The 27,526-nt window shown below is 51.8% G+C and overlaps 1 protein-coding gene across 1 annotated transcript; it reads left to right on the plus strand.

The window, feature by feature from the left end:
* Positions 1-19,691: 19,691 nt before the first annotated feature.
* On the plus strand, positions 19,692-21,538 carry TMEM158 (transmembrane protein 158). Its single transcript, XM_036333091.1, has one exon. It carries the CDS (start codon positions 20,014-20,016, stop codon positions 20,887-20,889), a length of 876 nt encoding a protein of 291 aa, XP_036188984.1. The 5' UTR covers positions 19,692-20,013; the 3' UTR covers positions 20,890-21,538.
* The last annotated feature ends 5,988 nt before the right edge of the window (positions 21,539-27,526 follow it).

Consider the following 27,526-nt stretch of genomic DNA (forward strand, 5'->3'; position numbering starts at 1 on the left):
CAGAAAGCCTCGCACCGCCTTGCCCACATGGAAAATCTCTACTCATCTCCCAGGAAACACGGCTCCTATAAATCCCTTCCCGGATCCCCAGCTAGGACGAATGCCCCTTTCCTCTGAGTCCCCAGTGAACTCACTACAAACGCCAAAGCACTTTCCTTTACTTACTCATCTGCCTGTTGTCCCTTCTACACTGTGAGTTCCTGGAGGGATAATTTTAGGATTTATCTCTACATCCTTGGGTTAAATTTCAGTGCTGACTTTTATCAGTTCTTGGTAGTGGAAAATTTACATCAATAACCTCATTATTCTTTAGAGCAGTGGTTCTCAACCTTCCTCATGCCGCGACCCTTTAATACAGTTCCTCATGTCGTGGTGACCCCCAACCATAAAATTATTTTCGTTGCTACTTCATAACTGTGATTTTGCTACTGTTATGAATCGTCATGTAAATATCTGATAGGCAGGATATATTTTCATTGATACAAATTGAATATAATTAAAGCATAGTGATTAATCACAAAAACAATATGTAATTATATATGTGTTTTCCGATGGTCTTAGGCGACCCCTGTGAAAGGGTCGTTCGACCCCCAAAGGGGTCGCGACCCACAGGTTGAGAACTGGTGCTTTAGAGAAAGAAAAAAGTTTTCTTCTTGAAAACTTTTGAAAATGAGACAGAGAGAACAATAGTCTTAAATACCACATGTGAAAACAGCATCGCCATGGGAACCCCTGAGAAGTTTCCAGCTGGAAACAAATATAAACCCAGATGTGGCTCGGGAGCCATCATCAGGACCGTTCCTTAAAGAGCTGCTTTGCAACCGTGGGGCTCGTCAGCCCTTTATTTCCTCTCCCTTCTTTTCCTCCTCCTGTACATGGAGCGTACATCGCTAGAAGCAATGGCTTCCTCCTGAATAAAACCGCTAAAGAAAGTGGTTACCTCCTGGGAAGAGCTTTGGACCAGGTAGGGATCTAAGAAAGTAGCAACGCAGAACAGAGTTTGAAGTCATGGAAGTCAAACTGAGGGAGAACAGGCAGCTCCTTCCAGGCGTAAAATTCGTTGGAAGGCTGGCTCCACGCCCTAGGCAGCCGTGGGCAAACTACAGCCCGTGGCCGGATTCAGCCCACGGAGCCGAGGGTTCTCTTGCTCTCCCCTCCGCTCCTTCACCAGCAGCAGTGTTAACATGGCAACGTCGGGAAACACGGCCGCAGCTCCTTCTTCTGAGTCCAGTTTAAGAACCCATTGTGGCCCTCGAGTCAAAAATTTTGCCCACCCCTGCCTAGGGCCTAGGCAAAGTCCTCCTTACCTTAGCATCTAGGAGTGTCCCGTCTGCCCGGGTTCCTCGTGCCCTGTTGACCTTGGAAAACACCACAGTGAGGGGCAACTCAACCATGGCAGGCAGCCTGAGCCAGTGGACATGGAAGACTAACTCCTTCTGCCTCACTGCCAGCACCTGCGCACAGGGAGGAGCCCAGAGGAAGGACGGAGGCCGTGTGGGGCTGAAGGATGAGGGGTCTTTTCTCTATTCAAGAGAGCTTTGCCAGCTGTGGAGGTTTAGATAGACCTCAGGGAGGGATGGGGATAAAGCTGAAAATCGACCACTTTTCGAGTCTAAATGAACTTAAGTCGTTAATTCATAAAAAGTAAAGCCCTAGCTAGTTTGGCTCAGTGGATAGAGCGTCGGTCCTCAGACTGAGGGTCCTGGGTTCAATTCACATACCTCGGTTGCAGGCTCAGGGGTGTGCGTAGGAGGCAACCACTTGATGTGTCTCACATCGATGTTTCTCTCTCTCTGTCTCTCCCCCTCCTTTTCACTCTCTCTAAAAATCAATAGAAAAATGTCCTCAGGTGAGGATTAATAATTAAAAAAAAGAAAGAAAACGTAAAGAACAGGGTTATAATGCAGCTCACATTTCTTTCACAGGGAAAACTATTGTTTTTACAGAACAGAATGGGAAGGAGGGCAAGTGTGTTAAAGCCCTCAGCCTCCCCATCTGAGGCTGATGAAAGATGGAAAAGAAACACAAGACTTCAATAAGCAATCACACACACAAGCTGGGAACTCTTTGAAATGGTTGCCCCTGGGGAATGAAACTGGGCCTGGGGAAGGGGTGATGGCAGGTGGCTTTTCATCTTAGGCCTTCCTAGTGGTGGTTCAATTTCATCTTGATCAAGTGTATGTGTTTCTTTAACAACTACATCAATAATGAGGCAAATTGTTTAAAATCAAAACTACAGGGTGTCCCCATCACCTGGAGCCTGTTAGATAAAATGTTTGATTCAGACAGTGGCTAGTGTACAGCACTAAGAAATGGAAGGTGGTCTGTGCAGAAATAGAAAGTAAGGGTGATGTTATTTAAGTAAAAGAATTGTTTCAATCGAGTTGATGACCAATATAGACGTTCAGATGCCAATTGTGCTTTTTAAATCTCTGTGCATATGCATATTATCTGACTCAGATAGTTATTTTCTTACAAGTGGTAGAGACTCAACGTTTAAGCAAAAAGAAGAAATGCATTGGCTCCTACAACTCTGAAGTCCCGGGAAGGAGCTGGAGTTTTGCCGCAGCTCGGTCCATGGGCTCAACCAGCTCAAACAGGTCTCACATCCCCCAGCCTAGCAACCCCAGAGGAAAGACCTCCAGGGCACCTGCCACAGTCCTGGATGGAGCAGATGGCTCAACTGAAATAAGGGCTGGGGAGGGAGATGCTTCACAGGTCATGTCCCAACCCTTGTTCCAGGAGGTAGGGTCAGTCCCCCTGACTGAGCCTCACAGGCTAGAATGAGAACTGGGACGAGGGTCCCTCGAGGGAAATCTGGTTGTTATTTCAGAAGAGGATGGGATGGATTTGGATGGATTCACTCGACCGATGTCCACCATATTTAATACACACATGACATGATTCTATATGACCAGGAAAAGATCCGGAAGGAAACAGATGGGTGGATTGATAGTGGCTGCTTGGAGATCTACATGGTGATGTCTTTTGATGCCCCTTTGAGGATCAAGGGCACAGAATTCTGAAATCAATAATGTCTGTCATTGGAAGTAAAATGAGAAGTAACTGTACATGAGCTTTATATCATCATCCTCAAACCAGAGACTCCATTTGCCTATGGATTTCCTTTTTTTCACTGAGATATAATTAGCACGCAGCAAAGTGCAATGATCTTAGGTATTCTGCTTGATGGGTTTTGACAACTGTCTACATCCTTGGAAACCACCGCCCCAAACAAGATATAGAACACTTCATCATCCTGGAAAATTCCCTCACATCCTCCCAGTCACCTGTCCCACCCCCGGCCACATTCTGATTTCTGTCTCCATGGATTAGTTTTGTACTGTTCTGTGTGTGTGTGTTTGTGTGTGTATAAATATATTTTTATTGATTTCAGAGAGGAAGGGAGAGAGAGATAGAAACATCAATGATGAGAATCATCGATCAGCTGCCTCCTGCACACCCCACACTGGGGATTGAGCAGGCAACCCAGGCATATGCCCTGACCAGGAATTGAACCATGACCTCCTAGTTCATAGGTTGATTCTCAACCACTGAGCCATGCCCTGGGCAGTTTTTTACTATTCTTGATTGAATTGCACAGAAATGAAGGTGGACTCTCACTCAACACAATGCCTGTGAGAGTCATTCATCCTGCTGCATATACCATTAGTTCATTCTTTAAAGTTGCTGACTATATTTCATTATATGGAAATTTTATTTGTCCATTCTCAAGTTGATAGACATTTGGGTTCTTTTCAGGTTGGAGTTATTTATGAATGAAGTTGTTATGAACATGCATATGCAAATTGTTTAATGGACATGTGTTTTCACTTTTCTTGGAAAACATCTAAGAATGGAACTACTGGGTCAGAGGGTAGATGCATATAATTTTAACCTTCTGAGAAACTGCCAACAATTTTCCAAAATGGTGGTACCATTTTGCATTCCCAGCAGTTGCTCCACACCCTCACCAGCAGGGGGTGCCATTCTGAGGTGAGCCACCTTAGTGGGGTCAAATGGCTTTCATTGTAGTTTTGATTTTTTAAAAACTACAATGATTTTTATTGATTTCAGAGAGGAAGGGAGAGGGAGAGATAGAAACATTAATGATGAGAGAGAATCATTGATCAGCTGAATCGAACCTCCCCCCCTCTCCTGCATGTGCCCTTGACCAGAATCGAACATGAGGCCCTTCAGTCTGCAGCCTGACGCTCTATCCACTGAGCCAACCATTTCCCTGTTGACTAAAAAAGTTGAGGCCTGTTTCATACGCTTAGCGACCACTCAGCTTTGCCTAGCTTCTTTTAAGTGTTTTGTGTGTTATTTACTGAGTATTAAAGTGGTCTCATCCTTAAAGGGAAGTATACGTGCAGCTCCTCCGTGGGCTGGGAGCTGGCTTCTGTACCAAGGGGATTGCATGGTCATCTGATTGCTGCCGCAGAAGCAGCAATTCCCACGGCTGTCTGGATTCCTCACCTTGAGTAACCGGGCTCTTCCCTCCTGTTTACCTGGCCCTCTGAACTCTCTGCCTTGGGGCCCCTTATCTGCGAGGCTGCCGTCTTGGATTCTGCTTGCTGTCCTGCCACATGCCCCGGCTGCCCTCCCCTTCAGAGTGCATGTCTGTTGCTTGGTTACCATCTTGCAGGCCCAGGCCTGGCTGGTCCACCTTCCAGCGCCCCCTTCCTCAGAGCAGGGCAATTTGAACATGTCTGCTCTGGGAAGTCCGGGGGTTCGATGGCATTGATTTAACACTCATTAATAGCAGCTGCTGAAGAGACAGGATGATCCAGTTGTCTGGGTGTCGGGCTGGTTGTTTCCCTGGGTTAAGTATTTTGTGGGTATTTTCCCCCCAAGATATTAAGGATAGAAAAATAAAACCACTCGTCACTGCTCTACCAAGTCAGGAAAAATACTGGCAACGTGAGCAAGCAGAACTGCCATCTTCTCTTCTCACAAAAGCCTGTTGTTTCCACGTCCTCCTGCCGCTTTTCCTAGCGCCCTCCCCGTGTATTATTCCTTAATTGAGATCAATATTTTAATTGTGGGGGAGGCTTAATCATGGGAATAGAAGTTGTGTCTCGCTGGCTAAGTCTCACCACGATAAGTTAATGGCACAGTCTCCTGCTGGGTGGTTTACGGGCGAGTGAATAAAAATAGATTAATAACCAGGGCGTTTCCTGCCAGGGACCCAGCTGCCGAGCATGTCTAGGCTGGAAAGACAGTGGACACAGCTGGCAGAATACCAAGACCAGAGCTGTGAGCCTCCCTCCGCCCTGGGTCCCAAGCGTCCTTGTGGCGTATGGAGGGGTGTCACCCTTCAGCTCTATGCAGATAAGAATTTTAACCCTAATGCAAGTTTCTCTCAAAGATATCAGGGGTCTCATTTAGGCTTTAGTAACTTATTCAAGACTCCTGTTCTCCTTTCTCGCACCCTACAACTCCTAAAACTTTTCAGTCCTCTGCTCCAACATGACTCTCTCATAAAGGCTGTCTTTTCCCACCATCTTGGCCCCTTGAACTCTTCGTAACCAATGCATTTCCACTCAATGTGCTCCTTGGACGCTGCATGGCCCTCTTATGCTACGCAGCCCTAGGGAGTCCTGTTATTCCATGGTTGCCTTTCTTTCAATAATCAGCCCACATACATTATTTTTTCCATCTTTAAAACTGGAGAAGAACCCAGCCACTGTGGCTCATTGATTGAGCGTCGACCCATGAGCCAACCAAGAGGTCGCCGGTTTGATTCCCAGTCAGGGCACATGCCTGGGTTGCGGGCTTGATCCCCTGTGGGGGACGTACAGGAGGCATCTGATCATCGATGTTTCTATCTCTCTATCCCTCTCCGTTCCTCTCTCTAAAGTCAATTAAAAAAAAAATGAGCAAGTTAAACCCCGCATTCCTGCCTCCTGTTAGCCTGCCTTTCCTGTAAGCAGAGAGTAAACTGGTGACAGACTTTCTCATGTATTTCTGGGTCTGTATAAACTCGTGTGGAGTTCAGCATCTTCCTTTAGTGTCTTTTTGGTTTCTCCTGCTCCTCCCACCCTCTCCTCCACTTCAGTTTCTCAGTATCCTTTTCTCCCAAATTCAAACAGAGGACTAGAATCTCTCATTTGTGGGTGAAGAGGCTATTTCCACCATCCCGCCTTACAGGACTTAAGAAATGAACCGCTAACGGTAAAAGCTAACCGATGGGGAGGGGGAGGATTTTTTCGAGAACTGGGGCTTCCCCTTCCCACAGAGCCCTACAGTCTTATTCCACGGACAGCTCTACATTCTCCATCTGGAAGGGAAGTTCAGGTCAAACCCAGTTATGTGGATTTCTGGGGCTCAAGCCTGCAGTTACTCTCCAGTTTGACCTGAATTTGTTGGTTGCCCTCCCATAAACCCAGAGCCCCATGCTGACAAATGAGCCAGGAGCGCAAAGCATAAGCAGTAACAAAAGGTGAGTCCAACATGCAAGGGAAGAGCCTTTCTTTAGATAGAAAAGAACGCAGTCCACTCCAGGAAGCCGGTGACTCAAAACCACTGCAGACACCAAGGCAGGGGTTTCCGTCCACGTAGAGGACCTTTCTTCCTTAGAGGGTGGTGTGTGCAAAGGAACAAACGAGCAATGTTTCCTGGAATTGGGCGCCCGGACGATGCTTCAGTGTTTCTGTATCCCTGCACCCTGGAGAAAGATCCAATTAGCATGCCCCTTAGGGCACGATGAGAGTCCTGCTTCCCACAGCATTTTGGGAGGTGCCAGAGATGGGCAACATCACCTTTATAAGCTTCAGTGAAGGGAGTGTGTGCATGCGCCCCGGTGCCCAAGGCTTTAATAATGCCCTCATTCTTTCCTCTTGTAGAAGAGCGAAATAATGCACCATCTGAAAGCTGGAAGGAATGCTTGAGACCATGGGTGTATCACCAATGTATCTAGTAAATGGGGACTCTGTTGCCGTGGTTGGCACGCACAGGGTACCTGTGAATATCAAATGAAAGGACTAAGTCGTCTTTTAAAGTCCTGTAGGATGTAAAACTAAGGGATACAGCGTGACAGGCCTGGAGGAGACTGGAGACATCATCCAGCTAATATTGGACATTAGCCCAAAGCCTGCTGTTGGGTTGGGTTTACAGTTCTCTCTCACTTCACTGGAATGGGGTGTGAGTGGGGGACCTTGAATTCCCTGTTAAACTATCTCCATCCTTGATCCACTTTACCCTGATTTCATCAAAACCCAAGAGAACTGGGTGCTTGGAGCTGAGGTCATTTAAATGTTCAGCTGTAGGAAAGTTGTCCTCACAATTTTACAACATCCTAGGCTCTGGCTTGAATCCATTACATTTCACTGTGTTCTTGGAAGAGAATTATTCTTTTTCTTAAGAAAAGTTCCTCTGTCTCCAATTTCCAAGCCTTGAACAGGCCAGAATGGAGTCATCCAACGCCCCCTCCCTCCCACCCTGTGTTTTTAAGCAGACATAGACCTGGTGTGCAGGTGGTCACACCTGGAAGTCCCAGTAGTGCCAGGAACTTGTTTTCATGGTTGTGACCCCTGAAGGTCCTGGAGTCCTTTCCAGAAAAGAGAGGCCCATGTGCCTCCAAGACTATTAGGTGACGTCACTGCTCTTTTCTGGCCAGGCTCAGATGAGCACATTTTAATTGAGGGTTACAAATGTCACAAGCACTCCTTTTGTAGCAGCTTCAACAATGGTAATGATGGTGGTGATATTTTTAAAAATATATTTTTATTAGAGGCCTGGTGCACGAAATTCATGTACACAGCGGGGGGGGGGGGGTGTCCTTCAGCCTGGCCTATGCCCTCTCACAGTTGAGAGCCCCGCCCCAATCAATCGCCCCTCAGAGGGTGGCCTGGGCCTCCCTCTGCGGGGCGATCGTGGGATGATGGCGGGGCCCCCCAACCAATCGCATTGCACCCGCCTTGGCTGGTCTGGCGCCAGTGCGTGTCACAGCGTGGTCATCTGGACGGACGTTCGGCTGTACCCATTGCCATGCTAAACAGTTTAAATGCTTTATCTTGTTTGATACTCGCAGGAAACTATGGGCTTGGTATTATTATCCCCCACATTGTAGATCAAAAAACAGCTGAGAGATATTAAGCAACTCTCCCCAGGCCACACAACGTCCTTCAGTTTCACCCTCCTCCTCCTCCTCCTCACCTCATCTCACCCATCATCGCCATAACAACCTCTGGTCCAGAGGGGCCCAGGCTGTCGCTGGCGGAGAATAGAGAAGTGACCTCTGTCCTGTGTCCCGATTTAATTCAACATCTGGTGGCAAAAGCATCTTCCAGTTCCTCCCTCGTGTCAGCATCACCAAGGCCTTTCTAGTGCCAGAACCTTCTCTCTCCAGATTCTATAACCCTCGGCTCAGAGTGTCCTTGACCACACTTCAGTCAGGCTCCTCTGACTCCTCTTCCCAACCAGGCCCCGACTTTTGGACTTCCACATCCGTCTCTGCATGGCCCAATGTTAGCAAGCATCCTCTCATATAAGGTTAGCTGCCTCCTTGTCTGTCCCACCCAGTTCCGTCTCTGCCCTCCTCACCGGCCTCTTTGCCCCACCTGGACTGTTCCAGTCCACGCCCCACACCGCAGTCTGAGAGCTCCCAGAAACACCTCCTTATCTCATTATTCTCCGGCTTAAACCCTCCTTTTCCAGGATGAAGCTCCACATTCTTAGCTCAGTGCTGAAAACTTTTTAAAAGTATGTTTTTATTGATTTCAGAGAGAGAGTGAGAAGGAGAGAGATAGAAACATCAATGATGAGAGAGAATCATTGATTGGCTGCCTCCTGCATGCCCCCTACTGGGGATGGAGTCTGCAACCTGGGCATGAACCCTGACCAGGATTCGACCATGACCTCCTGGTTTACCTCCTGGTTCATAGGTCGACGCTCAACCACTGAGCCACACTAGCCGGGCAGTGCTGAAACCCTTGACGATCCAGCTCCTGAATCTCAGCAACCCCATTCCCACTTCCCCGACCTCGTGCACCTCTCCCAGGGCTGTTCTCCCAAGGGCGCCAGGTGACCCTGGACACATCCCTCGTGCACTTACTAGTAGCATCTCCTATTCATCCCGCGGAGCTCGGCTCAGGCATCACCGCCTCCAGGAGGCTGCCCGATGCTCCAGTCTGATGGGATGGCCTGCTGTGTCCCCACAGCATCCTGCACACATCACCATCAGTGCTTTTCCAACACCTTGTGAACACCTCTGTCTACTTGTTTGTGTCCCGACTCCTCTAGAGGATCTTTGGGGTGGGGAGTCACTGCTTCTCACTCACCTCACCATCTGCCAGGCATGCAGCAGCCACGCAAGCAGCGCTCGCCGGGCATAGTACATACAGAAACTCCCCGGGCGTGCAGCTGGGGCTGAGGAAACCACCCTCCTCCTCACCTGCTCCTTTGCCCTCCATCTGGAGTGCTCTCTACTCGCCTGCTCCTGAGACCCAGCCAAGCAGATGCAATCCAGGGCAGAGTCACATGGGTAATTTGCATATGATTTGTTAAAATTTGCATGTCATTGGCTTATGCCTGCAGAATCTAATCTCTGGCTATTTGTTTTTAATGCTGAAGCTGGGTCACTGAGACATTCATTCGGGAAGGTTATTCCCCCTCCTACCTCTGTGGCTCTTTCCATTCTCCTTTCCCTGCTGGCCAGGTTGCCCTGGCCTGTGCGTGTCAGTGGTCTCTGAGGAGTGGAGAGACGTAGGTAAGAGGGACGTGGGCCAGGAAGAGGGTGTACGCTTTGCTCTAAGAGCATAAGGAGCGGCATGTGTACAAAGGTTCTGGACCAGGCTGAGGGCAAAGGTGTCCTTGCGAGGACTCGGCTCTGCTGAACTGGCCCTCGAAGCTGACCCACCCACAGTCTCAAGTGGGTGGGACTCTGGGGGTAAGAATGGATCAGGGCTGAGTGAGGTGAGTGACACCCTGTGGGAAAGACAACAGGACAGAGACTTGAATTCAAAGTCGCAGAATCAGGGCCAGAGACAAGCAAGAGAAATGGCCGTGCCCCAAGACCGGCCAGAGATATGTCAAGTTGAAACCAGCCCGCTGAAGGACTGCGGTGGGGAGGGAAGCAGGTCAGCCTGTGGGTTACAGAGGGTCTCCCACACTGCGGATCCCCATCTAGCTGGTGACACCTTCCTCCCAGGCACTACCTCCTGCCCATCACCCATCCCTTCTGGGGCCGCCCAACCCTTCCCCTCGTCCTTTCCCACCACAGCTGTAGCAGAAGGCAGCCTCGGGCTGCCCAGCCCGGGAGAGGCAGGGAATCTGGGCTGGGCCAGCACATCTAGGCTCACCGACACCGCACGCTTGGCCTCGTGCACGAGCGGACACAGTGGCATCTTAGCCCGTCACAGCCGGATAGCATGAAGGCCTAGGAATAGCATGCTACACTCCCCGTGTGAAGCGCCGCGGGCTGCTGGCTGCGTCACACGCTGCTGCGCCAGCCTCCGAGGTGCCAGACGTGCTCGCACGATGCTAAAGACGGTCACCGCGAGCCCAAACACTCCTGTGCGTGCCTCCCTTTTCCGTCTGGCATCTGGGAAGTGCGTCTTCCGAATCAGCCTCTTGGAGGTAACATCGCTGAGGACCCACAGGCGACATTTCAAAGCAGTTGTGCTCTGAGGTAGCTTTGCATATTAAAAAGAAAACTCACAAAAAGTACATATTTTCAGCCCCTGTAGTTCCCAAACTACTCTAAAGATTGCGTAAGAATCATCCGGAAGGCTGCTTAAAAACATGGGTGCCAGCTCCTCGTCCCCCGAGATTCTGGTTCCAAATGTTGGGAGCGGGAGGGGGCGGTCCTGACATCTGAGTCCCTAGAATTCCGACATGCAGCCAGGATGAACCCGCTGACTTAGACCATGGCAGGACGATTCAGACCTGAACTGAAGGCTGTTGCTGCCCAGAGATCAGGTGCAAATGGGCAAGGACCTCTGCAAACAAGGCCCCCAAGTAGGGAAGGTTGGATAACCATTTAAACGGTGTTCACGCATCATGCTGCAACAAGGCGTGTTAAGGTTTCGGTCAAGTGCGGGTGGGCTGGACTAGGCATAGTCGGCCTGCGTGAGACATAGCCAGTTGTATCTTCCTTCCTGTGGATTTTTGATAGGAGGAGAGTTTGCCTGCCTATCTGGACAGCCATTTAGGCATCTGATTTTCATTCACCTTCATTAGCAAAATTAATCATGAAGCCTGTGGTGCAAGAAGTTTTATTTATGTGTATTGTTTATGGCACCGGGCTTCCAAAGGAAGACCTGGGATTTAGGTCAAGTTCCTCACTGAGGTGTGAGAGGAGCCACAGAGTCTGTATGTTTTGTGTTTTGTCTAAGACCTTCAGGTCTCTCCACTGCCCGGTTGTTGCCAGGCTGGGTTGGAAGGTTACCTGTCCGTGGTGCTGCTCAGCCCCGTTTCATTAACACCTACCCATCTGTCCCCCACATCCCTGTATCTCTGCCCAGATAGACTTTCACACCTGTCTTAGCAATTCTGGGAGAGACGCTTTAAAGCGCCTTTTCAAAATCCCCCGTTAATGATCTGGTAATTATCGTGGCGACTTTTCAATGAGGTGTGAAGTCTTCAGCGAGCTGTCAGCGGAGAGACTCCCGAGGCCCTGGGAGAGAAACATGGGGAAGAAGCCCTGAGCCTGGGCTGCCTCTGGCCAGAGAAGGGGCCCTGCCTGGGGCTGGCAAGGCCACCAGGAGCTCCTGAGGACAGAGGAGCCTGGGACCAGACTGACTATAGAATCTGGGGGAACTACATCAATGACCCCCACGACCACACCAGTACCTGGTAGGCAATGCCAAGTCCCATGGCGGCTCCAGGGCAGACCCACACTCCTGCACACAGACTGCAGGGTGTCCTCGGTCCCCTCCCAGAAGAGCCCCCCATTTCACACCCATTTTAAGCAGTCAGAGCTGCCCTACATGCCCAGGAAGAGCTGTTCATGCCTTTCCCCTTCAGATCCACCGGGGCTACATGAGGTCCAGCTGAGCTGCGCACCCCAACATCTGGAAGCCAAGGATGCCACCCACCTCCACGCCTGTGCTCCCCAACATCCTGCTTCCACTAGTCAGAGTAAAAGGAGCCCCCCCAACCCAGGGACCAAGACAGAGTGTTGGGTATCTCAGTCTGACCACCCCTCAGAACAAAGGGGGCTACACAATACATGAAGGGGTTGACACTGGCCCAAGTTCCTGCAACATCTGAGCTGGTCCTCTCAGCTCCCGCCCCCCACCACCAACAAAGAAGATAATCCTCGTGGGGAAGTGATGAGGACCCCCTTGGCCAGGGAGTCTTATGGAGCAGGTCCCTCATTTTAACCACTGTGACAACGACACAGGGAAGGTGATGTGACCTGCTCAAGATCAAAGCCTCGCCAGCTAATGCTGGAACTGGGACTGGAACCCGGGGCTTCTCCACACACACACACACACACACACACACACACACACACACACCCTTGGCCTTTCCCCCAGCGCCCACCACGAGTCTGAGGTGTCTTCATGTTTGCACATGTTGGCCTGGTATCCCCAAGAGCCTGGGGGGCAGGGCTGGCTAGTCCAGCTGTGCCTTTGGCCATCTCTGACATGTCCTTGGCATAGTGGTGCCAGAATGCAGCTGCCAGTTGTGCTGACCGGTCTTCCTCCCTAACCTGGCTTCTGGGGCCGTGGACCCCCCTGCCACACACACACACACACAAAACCTCTGCTGGCCCAGACCTGCTCCCAGTGCTGGAGGGGACCAGCCTAGGCGCAGAACCCCGGTACACAGCTTCAGGCAAGCTGTCACATGGAGATTCTGACTGCAGGCGTTTGGCCAGCAGCCCAGGTACCAGGAAGCCTGGCCCTGGTGGCCCCGCCTGGACTGTGGGCTCCAAGTTCTTGCCTATTCCCATGGATTTCTTCAGGACTTGAGGCTGGAGCTGGCCCAGCCTGGGCCTTCACCTCACACCTGTTCGCCCGGGGCCAGACCCAGGTCCTCAGCAGAGCTGGAAGGAGCGAGGCTTCATTGCATCGGAACAGAAGCCTGCCGAGTGTGCACACTCTCAGCCCATGCAATCCATCCTCTAACTGTAAATAAGGTTAGAAGTGCGATTCCGGCAATTATAAAACCCATCATTTCCTCCTCTTGTCTAAGTCAATTAGAGAGTCTCTTTGCTCTCACTTTGCCACTGGACCTCATTTTAAAAAGTGCTGCTGCAAAAGCATTGCCAACAACTGTACTTAGAGAGCTGCGTGTCTGATGCCAGTTGGCTAAGGGGCTTGGCTTTCGGTCCTGGTTTTGCTGCCAAACAGATTGTGATCTTTGGCAAGGCCAGCCTCCCTCTCTGGGCCTCAGTTTCCCCATGTATACAATGAGGAGTTTGGACTAGGTGCCCTCTGGGATCCCTTCTAACTCTCAAGGCCACTGGATTCCAGGTTTGCTTGATGACTAAGGATGGCTCCACGTAGACAGGAGTTCAGCTTCGTTTAAGCCAGGAGTTGTCCCTCTCTCTTTATTTCTCATGTACAATGACCAGTTCCTGAAGGTGCAAATACACCAACATCCACAGCAGTGTAAGGGGAGGGGAGGAGCCACATGCCCAAGTTTCTGGAATTGAAGGTGCTGCCTATCTGTGTGCAGGCCCTGAACTGATAGTTCCACAACAGTCATCTCATTTAACCCTTACAATAGAGCAGCTATTCAGCCCATTTCACAGACAAGAAAACTGAGGCACAGAAAGGTAAAGTCGTGCCTAGCTCCAAAGGCCACACTCATAGTCACAACTCTCTCAAATGCCCAAGTCTGGGGACTATAGTTGAAAAGGAGAATGGATAGACCAAGAGGCCACCTCAACAAGAAGGGAATGCCAGGCAGGACACCTGCATGGCTGAGCATGCCCAGGCAAATGGCAGCTGTCCCCAAAGATGTGTGGGCTGGGAGAGCCAGTGGAAAGGGGTGCGGTTAGAAGGCATGAAAGGCTTCGACGAATGTGTGCCAACGATCCTGGTTCTCTCAAATGGGCTCTTGCCCCCTCCCATCCTCTGAAAGTGGAATGCCAATGGCTTCCTTTGAAAGGAGTGTGGGTGCTGTTGGGAAGCAGCAGGAAGTAAATTTTTATGACGCTGGCTAGTGGCTGAGGGGACCCGTTCAGTTGCCTGGGCTCTGATGACCCAGCTCTGTCTCCCAGGTTTGCCATAATGAAATTGTCAGAATTTACAACGATACATGCTAAGTGACATTTTAATTTTTTATAAGATGGATATAAGAAGTACAAAACATCACTTGCTTTAAGGATTGTCTTTCCAAAAAAATTACTCTAAGTAGCACCAATGTTATAGAAATGCACATCATTACCATATTACCAAAAAAATGTTTTTTAAAGACAGTTTCAGCCCTAGCCAGTTTGGCTCAGCAGACAGTGTCAGCCTGCGGACTGAAGGGTCCTGGGTTCGATTCCGGTCAAGGGCACATGCCTGGGTTGCGGGCTTGATCCCCAGTGGGGGGCATGCAGGAGGCAGCAGATCAATGATTCTCTCTCATCATTGATGTTTCTATCTCTCTCTCCCTCTCCTTTCCTCTCTGACATAATCAATAAATAAACAAATAAATGTATGTTTCAGGCAGGTTCATCTGACAGATGCTGACCCTGGAAATAAGTGTTCAATGGTCACTGTTGCATAGAAACCACTCTGCCGTCCCCATCAGTGAGTCTGAGCTAATATCCCCCATCTTGTTTACCTTTCTTTTAAAGACCTCTCCAAGCAATTTGTAAATCCATTCTTTTAAAATCCATTCATGGCAACCCTGAAGGTTCCCAGGTGTCTCGGGAGCTCCAGACTGGATGTCTGCCCAGCTGAGCAGTGTCCACTGAGCCCCAGGGTCCCGGTCAGCACTTACCGAGCGCCTACTCTATACCAGGCGCCCTGGGGGCCCCCAGAGGCAGACCCAAGGACATGGGGGATCACAACCCAGGGCTTCATCGGTAAGAATGCTTCCAACTGAAAAACATCCTCCAGAATTTCAGCTCCCTTCGGTTCTCTCTTAGACGCTCTCCATCTTTCCATAGCAGCAGAGGCTTCTTATTTCCTCAAAAAGTCTTTGCTGAAATCTTACCAGATGCCCAGCATGATGTTCAGGCCTCTGAACAGAAAAGCAACAGCAGCAGTGGCCCTGCCCACCATGTGCACCGGGTAGCCGCCAGCCAACAAGGAGGGCCTCGGACTGTATTAAGTCCAAGTCACAGCTTGAGCTGGCAACGTCGGCCTTGCCCCGCGGGGTGGATTGTGTGGCGGCAAACCTCCCTTCTGACCACAGTGGTCAGGAAGAGTGAACGTCCGCACCTGGAGATGGCTCAGACACTCGGGGGTCACGAATCTGCAGAGGAGGGTCAGGATCTGATCAGCTGGTCATGGGGGGCTTCCAGACCTGCCCCCCTGGGGCTATGAGGGAGGACCAGCTCCCCACCTGCCCCTGTAGCCATTGCTGGAGTTCCCGTCTGAGGAGTGCGATTTCTCAAGGAGACACGCATGAAAAGCATCCTCCCCCCACTTCCACATGTGCCCCCCAACACACACACACCAACACAAAGACCACAGCCTTCCCCAGAGACTGGTGTAGTGGGACCCCTGGTTTCTGAACCCCTCTTTCCTCCTATGTTTATGATTCTTCTTGGTTCTTGCTTATTTCTCAGTCGACAGCGCGTGGTAATAAGATCTTCATTCCACCCACATGCGAGGACAGGACTAATGAATTACTGTACCTGCAGCAACTCTGAGGTCAGTGGAAGAAAGGAATTCAAAATCACCCTGAGAGATGCAGGCAGCATAAGGGAAAATGATCTAATCCGGGGAGGGGCCCGGGAAAGGATAAGAATGACTGCGCATCATTAATTATTTTCTTTGAAGTCCTCAGTGATTGTTTTCTAGCAAGGCAGTCCGTGTACAAGATTTTGCTATCTGTATTTCACGGACAAAATGGAGATTTGTCAAAACCTTCCATTTGTTTTACAAAATTTACAGGGTTGGGGAAATGGGAGGAGTCTCATTTGCTTTTCTCCCTTAAATCTGATGTAAGGAAAGTCTGGGCTCACCTGGGACATTCTTCATAGGAACTGGGCCTGCGCAGGCTCAGGCTCCTGGGAGCCGCCTTCTACCCCAAACTCTGCCCAGCCGGTGGTTGCCCAGGGGGCCTGGCTCCTCGGCCAGCCTGGGCAGGGCAGGGCCAGGTGGGCAGCTCCAGGCCCACAGGCTGGTAGAAACCGCCCGAGTCTTGTTGCTATGGGACTGGTGTGGCTCTCTCCATCTCAGTTCCTTAAACTGCCGCCCACATCCTGCCAGCTGGGGAGACCCAGGCTATGGAATTCACTCACTCATTCATCAATGATTTAGTGAACCCTACTATGTGCCATGGGCTGTTCTGTTGAACAAAACAGATCAAGTCCTCCTTTGGGAAAGCAGACATTCCAATAAAGGGAGAGACATTAGACAAAGAAGAAAAGCATACAGTGTGTCAGCTGATAATAAGTACCAGGAAGATCAGGATCGATGCACAAGAGGATGGAGAGAATGGGGTGGCAGGAAAGGGATGCGGTTTTACAGGAGTGGTCTGGAAAGGCCTCTCTGAGGGGCTAACATCTCAGCAGGGATCTGACTGGGGTGGGGGTGGGGTGGAGTGAGGGAGCAAGCAAGAGAGATATCAGAAGGGACAGTGTCTCAGGCAGAGGAAACAGCGTGAGCAAAGACCTCGAGTCTGGAGTTTGCTCAGTGTGTTCCAGGAACAGCACACCTGGAACAGAGAAGGTGAGAGGAAGGGAAGGTGGTAGGAGACGGATCGGACAGGGGGCCAGGAGCCACAGCTTAAGAACAGGTTGGCCACAACGTGAGCCGCAGGCCAACTCAGACAGCAACTGCACGCGGAGTGCCCCATGCCCTGGCCAGCCCTCCATGTCCCTGCTGGGCTGAAGGGAAGAGCACAAAGCACTAATGGCTGCGAAAGACAGTGGCACTTTAATATCCTTTTTTTCCCCCCAAAAATTGCTGCACATTTAGAGAATATTAAAAATGCAGGAAAGAGCCATAATGCAAATACAGAAAAGTAAAAATATCAGGTAGCTGGGATTATCAATGTTTCCTCCAGTTTTCCTTCCAACCATTGTATAATGCCGCTATCATATGTTTAATATATATATATATATATATATATATATATATTCAACCAAAAGTTTTCTCAAAGAAAAATAGCATTGCATTCTTTTTTAAAAATATATTTTTATTGATTTCAGAGAGGAAGAGAGAGATAGAAACATCAATGATGAGAGAGAATCATTAACCGGCTGTCTCCAGCACGCCCCCAACTGGGGATCGAGCCCACCACTTGGGCATGTGCCCTTGACCAGAATCGAACCTGGGACCCTTCAGTCCACAGTCTGAAGCTCTATCCACTTAGCCAAACCAGCTAGGGCACGTTGCACTCTTTTAACACCCCTTCATTCCTTTTATTTGCACTCAAAATAAACTGCATTGGAACCCAACCTCCATGAGATGAGATGCCACTAGTCCTCAAAAACCTTTTGAGTCACTGGAGACGGCTGTGGGAGCTCAGGCAGGTTGCTCACCCTCTCTGAGCCTCCGTTTCCTCATCAGAAAATAGAAATCACATCCATGGGATCTTTGTGAAGAGTAGAGACAATGTGTGCAAAACACCTGACACATGTGAAGTACGAAATGAATGGTGGCTGCTTAGAGCTATCAGCAAATAGGCAAATTCATCCCATCGACAAATACTGAGCCTCTGCCTGTGTTGGCACTTTCCCTGTTCTGGTAACACTGCAGTAAGCAAGGCAAAAAATAACTTAACTTTTATCTTCTTTTCCCAAATTCCAACTGTCCAAAAAGACAGCAGTCAATCTAGGAAGCACAGGCACTATGCAATCCCGCTCTGAATGCCAGAGTCCCCGGCATGTGCTGGGAAAGTGGGTAGAAAGCGGGTTGCCAGGACACAGGGCTCCCGCGGCACCACTTTGCAGTGAACTGCTTGGCTCCCCAAGATCTGTCTTCTCCCTCTGCTGCCGTCCCTGCTGCACCGGGAAGTCCCTCCTCTGGCTGAAACCCTAGGAGTGTCACCATCGTTATATAGACAGTGGCCTGACTCAAAACGCACTCCTGGGAGATCGGGCCTCTCTCAGCCCTCGGGATTCATTACTTCGTGTTCCTGAGCTGTTCACCGGCCACACACTCAGCCCAAGACAGCCCGCTCCGCAGACAACAGACTCTGTTCCTGACACGCAGTGTTTTATTACTAAAAGCACAGGAAGTCACACTGTCCACCCTGATAGCATCACTTCCCAGCAGAAAAGTGATAAAGGTTTCAACAAAAGGGAAGCCTCGTCCTCATAGGAAATTAACCATTTCTGTGGAGACCAAAAACCATTCCAGGTGGGCAGCTGGGGCTGGACTGACAGCCACTATCTCAGGGCAGCCACCACGCATGCACTTCTGTGGACAGACGGACAGACATCGGGCTCAGTGCATTTATCACAGCAGGTACCACCCATCCCGCTGTTCAGATGGGGAAACCAAGGCCAAGTCCAAATAATCGCTTACCCACCTGGAAAGAGGACGGGTAGGTTAGAGAACCTATATTTGGGGTGTTTTCACATCTTCCACAACCTGGTCTTACTCATTGTTAGAAATAATGGACAAAAGCTTCCAGAAATGTAACCAGCCAGGATACCTAGCAATGTAGTTCTGCTCAGGAAACTTGGCTGGTTTAGAGGGAGAGCTATTTGGTTGACTCCCTGTTTCTTCTCTCCTCACCCCCCTCCCCCCGCCCCCGCCCCAGATTCAGGAACAGCTGGCGCCTGAGCACAATAACTTCAAACCACAGAGTCATCCTTGGAGTGAGATAAGGGAAATGTTTTTCGAAGGGTAAGAGGCCACATTGACCAGGAAAGTATTTTTAAAATATAAATCTGATCCCGGCACGTTATGCCTGGCAGGCCTCCCCCACTTACTAACCTAACGGGGGTGAACTGTCCCTGGACGTGTTTTCTACAGACCAGCCTTTCACGAACAGGGGCTCCCTGGACCTGGCAGGCAGGGTCCCAGCACAGGAGGCGTGGTTTCATGGGAGTGAAATTCCCCATCAGGCCCCACCCACCCCAGCCGCACATTCGCACCAGCCCCTTCCACTCAAACTCCAGAGAATTCTTGGGCTTTTCCTCCGGGTTTCCTTGCGGTGAGAACACCGAGTGGGTCTATTGTGTTGGAGACAGTAAAAACCAGCCAAACTCTCCAGATGTGAGGTTTTAAGAGACGCCTTAGAAAGGCAGGAAGAACTAGTGGCCCAGGGTTTCCTAGAGGTGGCCTGGGGAACTCGTTCCCCTTCTCCCGGCCTCAGTTTCCCCTTCTTAAAACGAGGGGGGTCCAGACAGCCCCCGGCGTGACAAAGGAATGGTCTCGGGCCCTCCCGCCGGCCCCCTAGGACGCTCGGAGCGGAACTCTCCGGGGAGTGAGACAGCCGCTAGCGCGCAGACCTCCCGGGCCCGGCCAACACCCCGCCCGGACCAGCCGACGAACCCCCATCCCGGCCCTGCCCACCCGCGGGTCTCAGAGCTCCAGCGCCGCACCCCGCATCCCTCGGGTGGAACCCCGCCCTCCACGAGTCCCCCAGCCCGGCGGGCGGAGGGCGGGGCGGGCCGGGGCGGGGCGCGCGGGAGGCGGAGCCAAGTCGGGGAATCCTGCTCCCAGCGAGCGCTCGACCCTGTAGAGCAGCCGCGCTGTCCGAGGGCCCCCGCGCCGGGGGCGGCGGGGAACCCCAGAGCGGCCGATCCGGGAAGGATCCCGGAGCCGAGCGAGGCGCTGCCACCGCCTCCGCGCCGTCCCCGCGGTCTGGCAGGTGCCCGGCCACCCTCTCTCCGTCCGGCCGCCCGTTCCCGCGGTCCCGCCGGCAGCTCGCCCTCCGGTCTCCCGCACGCCATGCAGCCGCCGCCGGCACCGCGCGTGTAAGCGCCCGCCGCCGGCCATGCTGCCCCTCCTCGCCGCGCTGCTGGCCGCCGCCTGCCCGCTGCCGCCCGCTCGCGGCGGGGCCGCGGACGCGCCGGGCCTCCTCGGGGCGCCCCCCAACGCCTCCACCAACGCGTCGTCCGCGGGCGAGCCCGCCGCCCCGCGGCTGCTGGCCTCGGCGGCTCCCGGGCCCCCCGAGCGCGCGGGCCCGGAGGAGGCGGCGGCGCCCTGCAACATCAGCGTGCAGCGGCAGATGCTGAGCTCGCTGCTCGTGCGCTGGGGCCGCCCGCGCGGCTTCCAGTGCGACCTGCTGCTCTTCTCCACCAACGCGCACGGCCGCGCCTTCTTCGCCGCCGCCTTCCACCGCGTCGGGCCGCCGCTGCTCATCGAGCACCTGGGGCTGGCGGCGGGCGGCGCGCAGCAGGACCTGCGCCTCTGCGTGGGCTGCGGCTGGGTGCGCGGCCGCCGGCCCGGCCGCCTCCGGCCCGCCGCCACCGCCGGGGCGCCCACCGCGCTGCCCGCCTACCCCGCGGCCGAGCCCCCCGGGCCGCTGTGGCTGCAGGGCGAGCCGCTGCATTTCTGCTGCCTGGACTTCAGCCTGGAGGAGCTGCAGGGCGAGCCGGGCTGGAGACTGAACCGCAAGCCCATCGAGTCCACGCTGGTGGCCTGCTTCATGACCCTGGTCATCGTCGTGTGGAGCGTGGCCGCCCTCATCTGGCCGGTGCCCATCATCGCCGGCTTCCTGCCCAACGGCATGGAGCAGCGCCGGACCACCGCCAGCGCCGCCGCCGCGCCCGCCGCCGTGCCCGCGGGGACCACCGCCGCCGCGGCCGCCGCCGCCGCCGCCGCTGCCGCCGCCGCCGCGGCCGTCACCTCGGGGGCAGCGACCAAGTGACTCGCTCCGCGCCTCCCCGCGTCCGCCCGGCGTCCGTGCTCTGGGGGTGCCTTTCCCGCCGGGAGGCTCGGCCCGCGTGCTTCGTGCTGTCGTGTCCGTTAGTTCTGCGGGGGAGGGGTCGCCAGAGAGGCGCGGGCGCGTTTGCAAAGCCAGGTTTGTGCGGCGCTCTGGCTCCGAAAAGACGCCAGCCCTTGTACCCGCCGAGGGGAGGGGACCGCCGCTGGGAAGACGGAGCGGAGGGAAATGGGGCCCTTTCCCCTCTCTTGCATCTCCCTGCCCTCCTCCCTCCCACACCCACGTGCCCTATATTCATGGCAGAAAATGACCAAATCCTGTGTATTTGTTTTATATATTTAATAACTGTTTTAAATGAAAGTTTTAGTAAAAAAAAAAACCACACAAATCAAATTGCTATTGCTGTAGTAAGAGAAGTTCTTTGTATCCGAACATAGTATTTGGAGTTCGTTTGTTTTTTGATTTATTTAAAAGGGGGAGCGGCATGGGAATGATTTAACACTGATATATTGTTACCGCTGAAAATGAACTTTATGGACCCTTTCCAAGTTGATCTATCCAGTGACGTGTCCCGGTGGGCATTTCTTCTTGTACTGTGTTTTTTTGGCTTTTAATACAGACATTTTCCTCCAGAGTTGCGTTTGTAGCTTTTTCTTTCTTTGGCTTACAAGCTGTCCCCCTGAAATGTGGAGGGAGGGACTCTTCAAAAAGTTAGAGAAGGGCTGGTTCCGTCTCCCTTACTCATCTGGGAGAGGTGGGAGATGGGAACCAGGTTGCCAGCCCTGATGGCAATGGTTTTGCCTGGCACCACACTGGCCCCATCCCCACCCCTCAGCTCACTGACGTTTGCCATGGTGGCATACAGGGTTTTATGTGATGTATCGCTTCACCCACTGACCCAAGCTCAGCAAAGCACCCAGCAAAGGGCCAAAAACGGAAAAACCAGTACCATATTCTGAGCCGGGGTGTCTCACAGAAATGACTGCTTTTCAAAAGCATGTAGATTTCCTTTTCATAGGTGTAAACTTCAGCATATGAGCACATTTCAAAAGCTGGTCTTAAAACCTGGGATATTATTTTGGCATTAAGAAGATCTTTTTAAGGTAAACTGTTTGAGGACTAAATCGTTAACGATGGCAAGGCTTTCCTCACTCACAGTGTCTGTGTTACAGTGTCTGCTGGGTCATAGTTCCAGATTCTTCCTGCTTTTCAGAACGTAAATGAGAAGTCCTTAAAGTGACTTCATACAAAAACCACTTGAGCAGCTGCTTTACCTTGCTCCCTCTCCCCATGTTGGAGTAAATACTCGATATAGTTCTAGAGCTTCTGTCCTCAAATATGGCCCCTGGCATCAGCATCATCCGGGAACTTGTTCAAGATGCAGAACGAGGGCCCCACCCAGGACCTACTGAACCAGGAACGGGTGGACAGCAGTCAGTTTTAACAAGTCCTCCAATGGAGTCTGTTGAATTTCAAACCTGAGAACCTTCAGCATAAGTAGCCTCCTTGTATCTTGAGATACTGCTGTTACATCGAAGGAACAGGATTCTTTTTTCACGGGAATGTATCTGAAGGAGAGGCTGGGCCATTGCCCCGCCACTCCAGCTGCCCCTCGGGCTCTGTGGGACCCAGGGCTATCTCTGGCAGAGGCCAGCCTCTCAGAGAGGAGCAGGTGAGCGAGCTGGTCCAGGCACTGCAGAGGTGCAACGTAACGCAAGTCCCGGAGCCTTGCAGTTCCCGGTGTGTTATGCTCTGCCCTCTTCTTGACCCTGTGCTAACTAGCAGGAGAAAATCAACAGCTGCTCATCTTGGTCAATTTTAATATAAGCATAGCATTTATAAGTCTGGGAGCATCCCAGTAGGGGGCGTGCAGGAGACAGCCGCTCCCTGTTTCTCTCTCAGTGTCTCCCTTTCTCGCTCTCTAAAATCAATTTTAAAAAACATATTTAAAAAGAAATGTTCAAATGCATACATTACACAAATTTTCACCCCAGCAGGTGTCTGCTTTCCCCACTCAGGGACTCTTTGTGGGGGCGGGCTCCCTCTGCAGAGGGTAATAGAGGGCTTCTCAGGGCAGGTGGTTTACAAAGGCTGACACTGGGTTTAACGCTGACACGTGGGTCAGAGGCCAGCTGCACAGGATATTGAAACCCATCCAAAGACCATCTCCATCCGATGGAGATGGGGGCGGGGGAGATGAGCTATCATCTTCCTCATCCCGAGTTTATCACCTCCAGACACAAATCAAAGCCAGACCGAACTTCCCACCCCTCCCGGAGAAAGATCCCCGCTCTCCCTCTCGTGTTCAAGGCCCCAGATGTGGCTGATAAGAAACAGAACATAACTTTACAGCATGAACAATAGGATCTGTCTCCTCGAGTCATTAGCACGGAGACGCCCTGCAGCGTCTGGGTCTATTTGATATCTTTGGGGCGAAAATGAATTCTGAGATTCAATAAGCAAGGAGGATATTGCGTCTGTACGATGCTGCCCCCGAAGCTGTCACAGCTCCATGCGGCCAGGTAACAGCCACGTTCAGATGCCCAGCTGCAGGGGCAGGTGCTGAGGCCAGACCCAGAGGGAGGAAGGAGATGGGCCCAGAGGTGGGGCCGTCAGCCCAGGACAGGAACCATCAGTGGGTCAAATGTATTCAGCGCCCCTCGCAATAAATGGACTGTGTGAAGGTCTTCTGTGATGGGCTTTGTTCCATCAGGATGGGGTTCCCTAGAAGCAGAGCCTGAGATGTGGGGAGCTCTGAGGAGGAGGGGGGTAGCAGAAGGGGCAGGAGAAGGGGCAAAGCAAGCATGTGCTCTCAGCTGGCATCACTTCAGTCTGCCCCCATGGAGTTCAACAGCAAGAATTACACTCAGTGTTGCCCCACCTGGAGGGCAAGGGCTAGCCTTTTGTATTCTCATCTCAGTCACTGGGGAAGGCAAGAACTTGGTGTTGGGGGCTACACAGCCTCTCTCAACCCCCTCTCGCTGGGCCCAGATCCCCAGAGAAGGAGCAGCTGAGAGATGTTAGCTGCCCACCCTCAGGGCAGTTGGGGGATAGTTCGATCTGCAGGCCTGAGAAGGGAATCTGGGCGGCACCCCAGCATTCACTGCAGACCTCACATTGCTCTTGAGTCCCATTCCCAGCTATGTTTGCAATTTCCACTCATGGAGTCATTCTGCCTGCAGAGTGGAGTGAGGAATGGGACCACGCACGTATAGGAGCTCAACAAACTACTGGTAGTATTCTTACTCCCAGGCATCAATTAGTACTCCTGCTGGCCAGCCGTCTCATTCCATATTCAGAAAATACTTAGGCAGTATTACTATGTGCCACAGTGAGCCCTGCGTACAGGGTGAAGATCAAACAGGCCTGAACTTTGCCCTTCATGGAACACACAGCCTATTTTAGCACCTCCGAGGACCAAAATATTAAATCCATACTTATGGGCAATTGATGGAAACCTGTGTAAGTTATTCTTACTATTAATTACTGTTCTCAGAAGCATTGCCAAAGGGTGTCATAGACCACTGGTGCTGTCGGTGACCTGAGCAAGGCAAGTCAGTGCTGTGAGAGTGTGGTAATGAAGCTGACTGCCTTTTCCCCTTTTTTTAAATGAAGAATTGGGGTGTCCCACCCAGATTCCCTTCACAGGCCTGCAGACCTCCCCCAGCTGCTGTGAGGCTGAGCCTCCATCGACAGATAAATGGATAAACAAAATGTGGTACAACACACAATGGAATATTATTCAGTCTTTTAAAAGGAGAGAAATTCTGACACATGTGACAACAGGGATGAGCCTTGAAGACATTACACTAAGTGAAATAAGCCAGTCACAAAAGGGCAAATACTGCGTGACTCCACTTACATGAGATACTTAGAATACGCAAATGCATAGAGACAGAAAGTAGAGTAGAGGTTACCAGGGCCTGGGGGAAGGGACTTACTGCTTAATGGGTGCGGGGTTTCTCTTTGGGGTAATGAAAAAGGTTTGGAAATAGAGATAGGGGACGGTTTCAAAACATTGTAAATGTAATTAATGCCACTGAATTGTACACTTAAAAATAGTTAAAAATGGCAAATTTTATGTTATATCTATTTTACCATAAAAATGTATCTTTAAAATAACAATAAAGGAAAGGTTTACCTGGCTCCAACCAAGAACTGAACAGGGGCCAAAAAAGATGGGTTTTGTCCCCTGCCCTGCAGTGACCAGAAACAGCTCCTTGCCTGGAACTATGCTGCCCCGCCCGCTGTGGGGCAGCCCCGCCCCTTATAGGGAAACCACGCCCCCTCCGGCGCAGCTCCGCCCCCTGTGGGGAAGCCCCTCCCACCCCACGCGCTCCCAGGCTGATGGCCTGCTAGCACAGCGTGAACGAGGGTACCTGCGTTTTCTTTTCCTGGTCACCAGCCTGACATTCAGGCGGGAGAGCCCAGCAGACCCTCAGTCGACTCTGATGCCGGGAATGGGACCCCGGCTTCTGGCTCCTGGCGGGCCTGCAGCAGGCCCCCGGGGCAGATAAGCGCCAGTGGTCCATGTGAGCAGGACCAGAAATGAGCGGGAGAGACACGGCCCTTTCCAGTTTGTGCCAGTTCCCTTATCTTCTCTCTCAGGCAGGTCTGGGTCTTGCAGGAAAAGAATGATGAAGCCATTCCCTCACTCTCTCCTGCCGCTGGGGATTCTTCCTTTATTTTGTTCTTCCAAGATTCCCAAGGCATCTCGGGTTTGGAGGCAGCCTGGGGGCTTGGACGGGGTTCTTGATGGTGCCCAGACTCAGGGCAGAATTTGAAAGGTTCCGCCTTAACATTTTACAGAAGGAAACACGTTTCTGCACAGTCATGGTTGGGCTGAGAGAGAGAGAGAGAGAGAGAGAGAGAGAGAGAGAGAGGCTTAGTTCAGGCAGAGGCTGAAAACTCTACTATCCCAGTACAGGCAGGAACAGGCACGGCAGCCCACTGGGAGACCAACACAGGTGTGATGGGACCCGTGACTAAGAGGAGGGACCATGCTCTGGGTACCTACACTTCCTTATCTATGAAATGGGGGGACATCAAACCTCTGCTGTAGAGCTGTTGGCACCTAGCACCCCCACAGCACACAGCCCTCTGTACCCCCCTGGCTTGTCGACCATGCCACACTTAGGTGGAGAGGGGTGGGTTTGGTTGGGGCATTGATGGGTACTATTGCTAATACTAATTGTTTATGGAGATGTTCCTAGCATCCCAGTCTGTTCTGAGAGCTTTTATTATTGTCAATTTTTTAATCCTCACCCGAGAGAGTGGAAGAGAGGGGGAAAGACAGAGAGAAATATCTATGTGAGAGAAACACGTCGATTGGTTGCCTCCTGCATGTGCCTGACCAGAGCCTTGGGCTGCAGAGGAGCCTGCAACCAAGGTACATGCCCTTGACCCGAATTGAACCCAGTCAGCAGGTCGACACTGTCCACTGAGCCAAACCGGCGAGGGCTGTTCTGAGAACTTTTAAACATAAATACAGAAAAATTTTGGTATTCTCCCACCCATAGCCCCTCTCCACTGACCATTTCTGTGCATATTGGCCCAACTTCCAAATGCCATCATTTCTAAATCTATCTTAGCCCACTCTGCTTAGGCATCGAATAAGCTGAGGAATTAAGGTGCCCCAGGAGGAGCCCTCAATCAGGGCTGACGGGCATCGGTGGAGAAATATCCCAGCTAACAAATGCTAAGAGAGCCTGAGCAGGTGCCCCCCGTGGCAGCACACTTGCCGGGTAGGTCCCTGTTGCTGTCGTCTTCCCCTCCATCTCACATCCCTCTCCTCCCAGATAAACTACTGAATTTCTCAGGATCTGCTTTGGGAGAATCTAAACTCAGATAATGCATAACCTCATTTTATTCTTCACAAAGACCACAGAGAATTAGGCCCTTTGAGCTCCCTGCTACAGATAAGAAACGAAACGGAGGCTGAGAGTCACTTGGTAACTTGTCTAAGTTCTCACAGTGGTGAAGCTAGGGCTTGAATTCCAGTGTCCCAGCCACGCCCTCACTCACAGCAAGCCAGCAAGTGTGCCCAAGGCAGTAGCTTGACAGGGGAGTCTGAGGCTGCAGAGGGCAAGTCTTCACCCCCACACTTCTCCTCAAGCCCCATCTCCACCCAAATGCTCTCACCTCCACCCATATGCACCAGCTGAGAATGGGTGGGTGAGAAAGATGGGAAAGAGTTCTCCCATCCCGCTGAGTTCCTACCACCAGGTGGCGCCCTTTCCAGGAGGCTCAGGTTGGCTCAGCTGGTGATGTAGATAAAAGCAACTTGTGTGTATAGGTCAGATCCAGCTATTTGCAAGAACCCACGTGTCCACCTTCTGCCTTTCTGCGAAGAAGAGACAGAGGCCAGCTGTTGGAAGTGGGAGTGGACACACACACACACACACCAGTAAAGGGGATCTGAGGTCTGGGCAGAATATTATAGATCAAAATAGTGAGAAAGAGAGGCTAAGTTTCAGCCCACAAATTTGTATCTAAATCAGATCAATCGTCCCCTACCCAACCCAGGACAAAGACTACAAAAATCAAATCATATCTGAGTAGTCAGAGCCAATAATCAGTATGGTCCCTGACCCATTGCCCTTGATCCAGGCTCACCTGGGGG

The sequence above is a fragment of the Myotis myotis genome, unplaced genomic scaffold (genome assembly GCF_014108235.1).
Source record: "Myotis myotis isolate mMyoMyo1 unplaced genomic scaffold, mMyoMyo1.p scaffold_m19_p_13, whole genome shotgun sequence".
Lineage (NCBI taxonomy): Eukaryota > Metazoa > Chordata > Mammalia > Chiroptera > Vespertilionidae > Myotis > Myotis myotis.

Coding starts and splice junctions, on each gene's coding strand:
- TMEM158 (XM_036333091.1), top strand. CDS start 20,014: ATGCTGCCCCTCCTCGCCGCGCTGCTGGCCGCCGCCTGCCCGCTGCCG.